Here is a 10,000-nt window from a genome sequence, read left to right as displayed (position 1 = left end):
TTATAAGAGATGCATATTATATGTCCAGTGTGGGCTAAGAAATAGAGTGACTTTAAGCAGGCAGAGCCATTACTGGTGTACTTCTTCAAACTATATTCAAGTTTCATGGATTCTTAACGTGTCTAAAGGTGTTACTTTAATCTACAGAGCAATGTCTCAACCTTTCCTAGCTGCAACCCAAAATAGATTTATTTTTGGTGTGGTAACTCTTAGGGTAGAAACAATTTCAGTATTTCTGTAATTATCATCTCTATAAAGATTGCATCTGAATATACTTTTATTCATAATCAATTAAAATCTTGATATGTTGATTAATGATAGGCAAATTACTGATCAATAGCTATTCCTATACGTACAGCTTATCATTTTTGTTTCAAAATTTTGCAGTTTCATACCATTTTTAAACATTGCTCTACTTTCAGTATCGAAAAATAATTTTCACCCAAGAGCAGTTTGATTACTAAAACAGTTGGCCATACCTATATCAAGACCTGTCAGGCAAGAAAATATGTTTCAATAGGTAGCTATGACACTGCTTTATGGGGAAGCCCTTCAAATTGTTGATTCTTTGTTTTTAAATCAGTTGTTGTCTGTATTGAACACATAAAACAATATTAATAGCTATAAAAGACAATCAGCAGTAAGTGAAGATAGTAATCAAAGGTGTGAGTGTATCAAATATATACTCTCAATGACTCAAGCAGTCACCATGGCCTTTTTGCCTCCAGCTCTCTTGGAAAAGGCCACTGAATCAAAACCAACTATATTCTGCCAAGGTAGAGTATGGTACTTTGATTGTGGTACTGTGTTGCCAAAAATATATATTAGGAGGAGGTTTGGTCGTTTTTGGTGGAGTGCTTGGGCATGGACATCACAGCAGTTTCAGGACTCATTGACAATTGTGTATTTTTTTGCAGTTTTGTTTTCCTTCTTTTCTTTTTTGTCATTAGAATAGATAATATTTGTTAATTAATGAAAATTGAAGAATATGTGTTCAAAAAAATTGTCAGTGTCTGTAGAGGATGAGTTTTTAAGATGCCCAGCTTTCTATCATTAGCTTTGTAACAAAGTTATCAGCATTCTTTCAGAAGCCTGCAAAACTCCAACACCAAAAATCAACCAAGTTGGGCTTGTTGACCTACCAGTCATTAATTGCCAGGTATATATTCACAAAAGGACTGCACTAAGATAGGCAAAATCTAAGGACGCTGTCTTTAAGAAAGGAAAAGCTGCACAAAAGTACCGCACAGACTAGATCCACAGTGATTAGCTAGAGTTCGGGTCAGAGTTCCTGGCTAGGAAACTACAGCAATCAGGTGGGAGTCCAGAGGAAAAAATCATTATAAGGATTTTCGGGGTCATAAGGAAATGTTTGTGGACTTCCTGGAGTGCCCTCAAGATTGTTAGCTGGAGTAATAGGGACTTGGGTCTCAGAGGGGTGTGGTCACATTGAAAACAATTTTCTATTGCCAAATAAGGAATTATTCCAAGCTTTATTTTGTCAGAATAGACATGAGGCTATCACAATAACTTTAACAGTGTGCAACTGTCATTTTTGCCCTTAAGAATGTACACCATCCATCATAGATAACAGCAAGTTACAATGGATTAGGATAAAAAGCTTATATAATGAGAAAGGAGTCCCCTTCAAAAGCCATTGAAAGTGTCTGTCTGATAAACATATACCTACATATGTATGTATACAAGGTATAAGAGTATACATAAATTCATACCAATTCTAAGGTTTGATTTTTAAAATTTTATTAATTGCTTTATAGATTGCCATGATAGATGTGTTGGGTATATGTTTCTAGATGTATACTTACATTCATAAGAATTCTAAAGACGGCTTTTAAAGCTTGTATTGAATCTTTTATACTGTCACATGGTTTATTCTCCCTTAAGATATTACACATCATAGTCTTTGATATGTTTTCTTATATTTGTTTAATTACCAAGATATACAACTTGTTACAGACTCAGAGATGGATCAGGAACGAGCTTGGATAAGAGGACGCTTGGCTTGGAGTAATGAGAGCTTGGCTACTCCATTGAGAGAAGGGGTCAGCCAGCCCCAGAGGCGAATGCACCACTCTGGCCCTCCTTCTCTCAAGTTCAAGCATAATAGGCCGGCTTGGGATGTAAGTCTATGAAGGGTCATAACTCCTTTATATGTGTGTTGAAAATATGAATTTATATATACTATATATATGTGTGTGTGTATACATATATATATATATGTGTGTGTGTGTGTGTGTGTGTGTGTGTGTGTGTGTGTGTATATATATATATATATATATATATATATATATATATATATATATATATATATATATATATATATATATATATATATATATATATATATATATATTTATATATTTATATATATGTATGTATGTATGTATTTATGTATGTATAGGTATATATATATGAGTATAGCCACATATTTCTTTTTCTATACTTATGTATGGTCATAAATGTGTGTATGTGTTTCATCTCTGTAAATCTATTATATAGGATGATGTGTGTCAAGTATTATTTTTGTGTTTATATGGAAAGTACAATAAATCTGTGGGCCCTTTTATCCAATCTGAGAATATTGCAGGATAGCGTCCACGATCTAACTTCAATGAGACTAACACCGACTGAGCTAGCACGTAAGCTTGCATCACGACAGTCATCCAACTTGGTCCTGGCACGAGCCCAGTTGTTGGAGCAGAGCCGTCGGCCAGGGGTCCACAGCCCTAACCTTCCACCGTCTCTTGCTGCTAGACTTCAAGCTGCAAGGCAACAGGTGATTCTGTTTTTCTTTCTCTTTTATTTTAAAGAATATATATTTGGCTGTATTATTTTTATTATAGAGCACGATTATAAGATTTTAGCGCTTCATTTTTTAGACAGAAGTTTAAAGATCAATGTTTAGAGCAATTATAAATATTGGTCTTTAAATATTGATCTATAAATATAACTATGACATAGATAATGATGTTAGTATTTTCAATTCGTTATTTCTTATACACATGTAATTATGATTTATACAATTGCCATTGGCTACAACTATAGCACTGTATCATTAGGACAAGTGTTGGTGCAATAGCCTGCCCTAACATTAGCGCAATTTTTAAAACCTCAGAATTAGTGTCGCTCCTACAGGATTCCCACAACTGCATAGTGACTTATACTATAGTGATTTATACTAAATTCCTCATTCTAACCTAACCCAGCCTTACTTGATTTAGAATAACAACATATCAGCATTAACCGCTTTTATAGATGTGCCATAGTATAAGGCTTTCAGACAGAGCTACAGTATATACCACAGAGCTTGCAAACTTCATATGGGATCTAGTCAGTGTCAAGGTACTTAAAAAGATATGTAGCATCACTACCATTTAGTCTGTTGTACCCAAACTCGAAATTGACTTGTATTATAGAGTAGTCTGACAGCTTTTTGTGGTATGGAACACCTTACCATATATGAAGGAATAGAATTTTTGTTTTACTTGTGATGATTATAACAAAATCAAATAAGTTTTGTTAATCTTTATGGTATGGACACACTAAGCTAGGACAAATTGAAGATAGTATTCTTGTAAAGGACAAAAGGTTGTAATCGTTCTTGCATGAAATAATCTGTAGACATGAACAGTAATGCCACAAATGATAGTAAATGTTTGCAGAAAGTCCACTCAGTGCTCTTGAGTTTCAGCTCAGTCTTGCTGTGCACACTGAGGTGAAGACAATGTTTCCTTGGGGTTGTTGAGGGACAGAGCCCCCCCCCCCCCCATCAACCCTCTGCTCAGGCAATGCCCAAAGGGCATACCCAGTCACGGCAACTTAGATTGTTGAATAAATTTTGTGGTGTGGAGTTTGGGACTTTGTCTCTGGCAAGAACATCCATACTGTAAAGAATTACCATAAATAGTACAAATGTTTATTTATCAAGCCATTTCTGGCATCTTAGCACATCTTCATTGGCTAAATGTGATGACATTATTTAGCTCCTCCCCTTTTTCACACATTTGTGAGTCTGTATGATATAGTATGATAAGTGTTCTCTCAGTGTATTTCCTTTGAAAATGATTCACAAATGACAGTGGTTAAATAGAATAATAAAAGACAGAAAAATAAAGAAAATGATGAGTATTTGCTGTAAATGATGGCCTGCTAGGATTTTCATTGGGTGGTTCTACAGGTTTTAGGCCTATATGTACCTTGGTCTGTATATTTTTAAATATACAAATTTTATTCATGAACTTTAAAGGTATTAGTTCTCATGCAGTAATGGTTATAGGAGACGCTGCTGTCAGTGTTTATCATTAAGATCTTTCTTTTTTTTTTGTTTAGAGTGTTGAGTCCATCTTAGCACAGTCTAGCGCTACTCTTCTGACCTCACAGAAAGTGCGACAAGCTGAATCAAAGTCACTGCACGATTTAGACTTGAGGCGCAATCAGGAACCTGGTATGGGCTTTGAAGAATTATGTCACAGTTTTAAAATATGTAATAAAATAAATATAAATAGACAAAGAAAGAGTTAAAACACTGTTGATATTGATTCTGACTAAAATAGGAAAATAGTGATGATATATAAATATTTCAGATGGAGCAGAAGACCCAGGCCAAGCCAGCAGTCACATGCAGAATGAAAAGTCAAGAAGGACGCCCCCCGTAGACCACCAGTCGGACAAAACGGAGAGTAAGCTGAAACTCTTGACTGAGAGCATGAAGGAAAACAGTTATAGCTATTCAGTGCCAAAAGGAGCCAAAGAAAAAGAGGGAACGGCACATGGAGCAACAGCCGCACCCAGGCCAGGATTGGATGATAAGAGAACAATTGATCTGACACATGGAGCTTCAACACGAACAAGCCTTGACCACACAATTACAGTGAGTTTGTGTAGTATAGCTAGTGATATTGTTCTTGTTTTAATTAACTAAGTGGTGCTGAGACAGCAGAAATGCATACCATATCCACTGTGTTTTTATTTGTTTATTAAATGATTTTACACAGTTGGCTCCATAAGTGCTTAATCACTAGAGAGTTATTTGACATTCTTGAATACCTTACCGATTTACTCATTTCCTTGATTTTTAGAAAGATTCTTTTCTATTTTTTATTGTTATTAGTATTCTGAGTAGTACTGTAATAATCATGTCAGTAGTAATAATAACAACATTGATTTTAATAGCATTAAAAATAAACAACATTTTCCCTAAAATCTCTAGGAAAAGGGAAATCAGATGAGGTTACGTAGGACTGCAAATTGGCTCTTTGGTGTTTTTGCACTTGTATAGATGTCTATGTGCACACAATATTAACAAAAGAGAATTACAGTAGACAGTGTGATTACCCGGCAGTAATGTGTTAATAGTAGTTAAAAGTAGAAGTGGTATTTTTGTTGTTTTTATTTATTTCATAGATTTCTTTTTAGTTTTACAGTTACCTTCATATGATGTGTCCTATTTTATCACATTTGACCTATTTTCTTCATCTTATCCTCCCTCTTTGTCCTTTCTTTCATTCGTTTCTGACCCCATTATTCTTCATCCATTATATATTATTGTAAGACCTTATTCTTAATTATCATATTCTTCTGCTTTTTCTTTCTTGCTTTTTCTTTGGCTTGATTTTTTTCTCTGTCTTCATTTTCTTCTTTTCCCTTTTATGCAGTGTTACGATTTTCAGATGGTGGTGAACACGTGCCGTGAGCTGTGGCAGCAGCTGGAGGAGGAACGCCTTACAAGGGAGCGCTTAACACAACAGCTACAGCAGCAGGGAAATGTCATCACAACCTTGACAACTGTAAGGATAATTTTGATAATTTGTAGTTCTCCCTGTCTGTGTTTGTCTATTTGTTTTTGTCTCATTGTCTGCCTGTTTCTCTCATTGTCTTTTTTATATCTGTATGTTAGATTTTCCCTCTGTCTGTCTTCCTCTCTTTCTGTTTGTCAATCTTTTTCTGTGACAGTCTGTCTCTCTTTTATAATGTTTTTGTTTTTTCCTCTCTCTATTAGTCTTTGTCTGTGGCTTCTGGTCTTTATGTCTTTCTCTTTGTTTGTCTGCTAGTATATCTCTGTCTTTCTCGCTTTCCATTTTTTATATATTTATTGTCGTTCCATTTTTGTTTAATTTATCTGTTTTATCTTTCTTTTTAATTTCTTTCATTTCCCTTCCATGGTTTGTCCTTATATAAACTATGAATACAGAAGAGGACTAAAACAAATAACTAAAAATTCTTCAGAGAATTTAATTGATGACCTGCATGCTTTGATTATTGTATTTGTTGTTTCCTGAAGTTTTACATCCTCAGTAAGTGATAAAAATAGTAGTAGTATAGTAGTAATTTCTCTTAAAGCAAATATACAATCCCTTGTCACAGGAACTGCTGCAGATACAAGAGCAACAGGAGTCAATTCTTCGGGAGGTTAGTGATGCTCGAGCTTCGGGTCTCTGGGGATTTGAGGGTGACCTCAGCGGGGGGAGCAGTGGCAGTACTGAAGGCGATGATATTGGCAGCAGCCATTCCCTCAGCGGAAAGGTGGTGGGAGGCCGCCCCAGTCCACAGACTGTCAGCAGTCGACACCCTCAGCGATCCATTCTGCGAGCTACCAGAACCATCCACACGCCTCACCTACGCCAGCAGTCCCCCATGTACTCGACCATGCAACATTCATCAAGAAGTCACCAGTCAAGTCCCCTCATGGGACTGTCACACCAAGCCCCACACTCCCCACGACCCCACCAGGCTTCTCCGAGACCCCACCGTTCCCCCTCACCTCAGTCAACCCTCTCCATTGATCGCTCTGAGTCATGGAGTCACATAGGATACAGAAGTTCAGTATCAAGGCAAATCAGGGATGCGCTCACCAACAGCCAAAACATAACTCCTAAGTCCGAGATTGGCAAATCTCACATGAGCTTTAGCAAAGTGTCTGATGATGGTACTCTGGGCAGCAAGCAGCTAGAAAAGGAGAAGAAACACACAGGAGAAAGGCAGTCAATTCCAGTCTCCAATAAAGAGAATGATGCCCAGTCAGCTTTAGAAGCAAATGCTATGGATTCCACCATATCTGACTTAGCAGACAAGAAGTAAAAAGGAGCTTGCAAAATCTTCAGCTTGAATTTTTGCTTGCAATACATCATGTTGATTTGAAATGTTCATACCTATTTATGTGAGATTGGTTATCTCAACACACATCGCACACCAGAACACATGCACATGTACACAAGCACACACTCGTGTTCTCTCTGTTTCTATCTTTTTTTATCACTTTCTCTTTCTCTCATCCTCACTCTATCTCACTCTCTTACATGCTCACTCTATCATACACTTTTTCATCCTTTCTTTCTCTCCCCCTTCTCCCTCTCTACATCTCTCCCTCTCTCCCTCTCTCCCTCTCTCCCTCTCTCCCTCTCTCCCTCCCTCTACCTCTACCCTTATCTCTTTCTCTCTCTCTCTCCATCCCTCTCCTTCTCTTTCACACTCTTTCTCGTCCTCCCTTCTCGACACAACTCTACATTTAAAAACACATCTCATTCATAGCAGAGATTTTAAATATTATTACTGCAATATTTGAAAAAAAGTCTAGGTAAACCTCAAGCCTTATAATTAAGCATTGTAAGTGTAATCTAATTCCCTGATGATTACTACCGTTTGCTGGTCATTGTTGGGAACAATTTAATTCATAATACAGCCTGTAAGCTTGCAAAAGCCTATTGGGTCCTCTCAGTCATAATCATTACCTTTGGTACCAGTTTCAGGTACATAGAGATAGAAAAGTCTGGATTCTTCTTCAAAGGCTATGTCATATTTCCTTCTTCTATTCCCTGTTTCTTTGGTAATAGCCTAACCACTGCATGACCCCCATATATTGTAGTTCTTGAAGTCAGATGTTAATAACGACCCTTTCTCGTGAACTGTTTTCTGTGTAATTCCCAGACAAGTGAGATATCATTATCCATATCACGTTTGCATATCATAGCCCACAATTATCATCAATCACAATATTTAGATGGATATTGGGACCACAGGTTTGGAATTTGGTAGTTTCGTGTGTTCTGTTTTAATGTGTGTCTGTGGATGTAAGGCAGCTGTGTGTCAGTCTCGTAACTTTTATGCATAAGAATTTTTTAAAGGCTGGATCAGATTTTGGTATAAATGTTTGTGTACAAAAATTGTTGAGTGCTTTGGAGTTTAGATTAAGAAGTTGAGAATTAAGACATTTTTAAAGCATAGGAGTGCAGTATCACTGATACCAGGGAGTACAGCAGAACTTGATCAGCATTTCAGATGATTTAATGGATAGATATATTTACCATACAAGTACACAAAGTAAGTTAAGCACGTTCATTAGGCAGTAGCTTTTGCAGATTGTTGACTTCTTGAATGGAACTTGACATTTTCTTCTTTACTGATTGTATCAGGCATTTATGATATCAGGTTATAATCTTAAAATATGGACATAAAATGTTATTTTATTGTTTGTTATTTAATTTGGATAGCATTAAGTTTATTTTTATGATATATCCTGTGGATATTCTTATCAAAGGTATTTTCTACAGATAGGCCTTTGCTTTTAATATGTTTTTACTTATCTTATTATTAAAAAGACCAAAGTGACACTAGAAGGAAACAACGATATTTCAGGAACAAAATTTCTAAACAAAAGTTTGTAGATTGTATAAGGGCCAGTCTTTATTTATTATGCTGAACATTGTCTCACAGATTAATGTTCTTGCAACACTTGTTATGGAGCCTACATCTGTAGCGTTCATTACATATCAAAGAATGCATTTCAACAGAAATTTTGAACTGCAAAGGCCTTCAATGAATGATGATATAATGAAGATCAGCTAAGAATGTGCTTGATGCAATAAGCTTAATACAAAACTTTTATGATCACTGATAGCAACCATCTTTACCTGCCAGTAGAAAAGAGTAACAGAGCTTATTCACCTCTTCAAAGTATTTTTGTGACTTTTACCCTCTTAAAACTTGTACAATATAAAGCAATTTGAGAATGCTTAAAAGTCCTATCACAGCAGTATTATACAATGCATGCTTTGATACATTTTTTTGGATGACTGCAAATCATGCCTTGTCTCCACTTACTTTTACAGTCTGTCAAAAGATTGCAATTACCAGCAACTGCAACTTTCAGCAACTTCTTTGTCTGCATGGCAAAAAAAGTGTCATGTCTTCTAACTGAATTTATTTGTCCTAACCATTAACCATTCTAACTAACTTACAGTTGTTGATCATGTATCGTAATCTACACAAGCTTACAGTAACTTAATCATCATCTTACTCTCTTGCACTAGCTGTGAAAAAGGTGACATCCTGAACCACATTTCCTGGTGTAAGGATTCATTTCAGCCTCTAGTTGCCAGCAGATCTTGTTGGCACTTAGCAATAATTTTTTTGTTTCTAATCAAACTTACATGCTTTGTGAAAGCAGGTTAAGGGGCTATACCATGGAGATCAGCTTGTAGATCTGTGAATTAGGCACCATTTCATCTCAGCAATAATATATACTTGTTTTGCATAATATATTAGCTATTAATTTTGTATTTCATTCATGTCCATCCAGACTCCTGCCAGAGTTAGTGGTTCATATAACTAACTTTAAGAGAGCCTTTAATGTAGATGGGATTTGAGAAAGCATAACAAGTGCCTAAAATGCAGTTTGCTTGTTGCCTCACAAGTTCATCTCCTGGTTATAGCAAAGTTGTTGAGCACAGTGTAGAGTTTCACTTCTACTTGCATAATGTTGAGCACGTAGATAGTTTCATTCCCATGTTGGTAATTCTTATAATGTGCACACCTAGGATTTGTTGTATGAATGTTATGGTTGTTAATGCATTACACTGAAAAGCTTTGTTTTAATGTGAGTAAAAAATGAGTTTGTGTGTTAAAAGGTATATTAGCTTGAAATTATGGTACTGGTGCTTTAACTTGTACAGATCGTATAGTGTTTTAATTTCTTTTATGTTTT

At 36.0% G+C, this 10,000-nt stretch overlaps 1 protein-coding gene across 3 annotated transcripts in view; it reads left to right on the top strand.

The window, feature by feature from the left end:
- Nucleotides 1-10,000, top strand: part of LOC113814296 (uncharacterized) — a 10,873-nt gene that overhangs the window by 407 nt on the left and 466 nt on the right. The window contains exons 1-7 of one of the 3 annotated variants that reach the window (XM_070124161.1): nt 1,213-1,316; nt 1,978-2,141; nt 2,609-2,797; nt 4,351-4,465; nt 4,605-4,891; nt 5,691-5,807; nt 6,385-10,000. The exon at nt 6,385-10,000 is cut by the window's right edge and continues 466 nt beyond it. In XM_070124161.1, the coding sequence (XP_069980262.1) occupies nt 1,986-2,141; nt 2,609-2,797; nt 4,351-4,465; nt 4,605-4,891; nt 5,691-5,807; nt 6,385-7,098 (1,578 nt within the window). In that variant the 5' untranslated portion in view covers nt 1,213-1,316; nt 1,978-1,985 and the 3' untranslated portion in view covers nt 7,099-10,000. Of the gene's footprint in view, nt 1-1,212; nt 1,317-1,977; nt 2,142-2,608; nt 2,798-4,350; nt 4,466-4,604; nt 4,892-5,690; nt 5,808-6,384 lie in introns of those variants that run through there. The other 2 variants (XM_070124160.1, XM_070124162.1) reach the window with 2 other exon arrangements.

The sequence above is a fragment of the Penaeus vannamei genome, chromosome 8 (assembly GCF_042767895.1).
Source record: "Penaeus vannamei isolate JL-2024 chromosome 8, ASM4276789v1, whole genome shotgun sequence".
Classification (NCBI taxonomy): Eukaryota; Metazoa; Arthropoda; class Malacostraca; order Decapoda; family Penaeidae; genus Penaeus; species Penaeus vannamei.
This window is presented reverse-complemented; position numbering and strand designations above follow the sequence as displayed.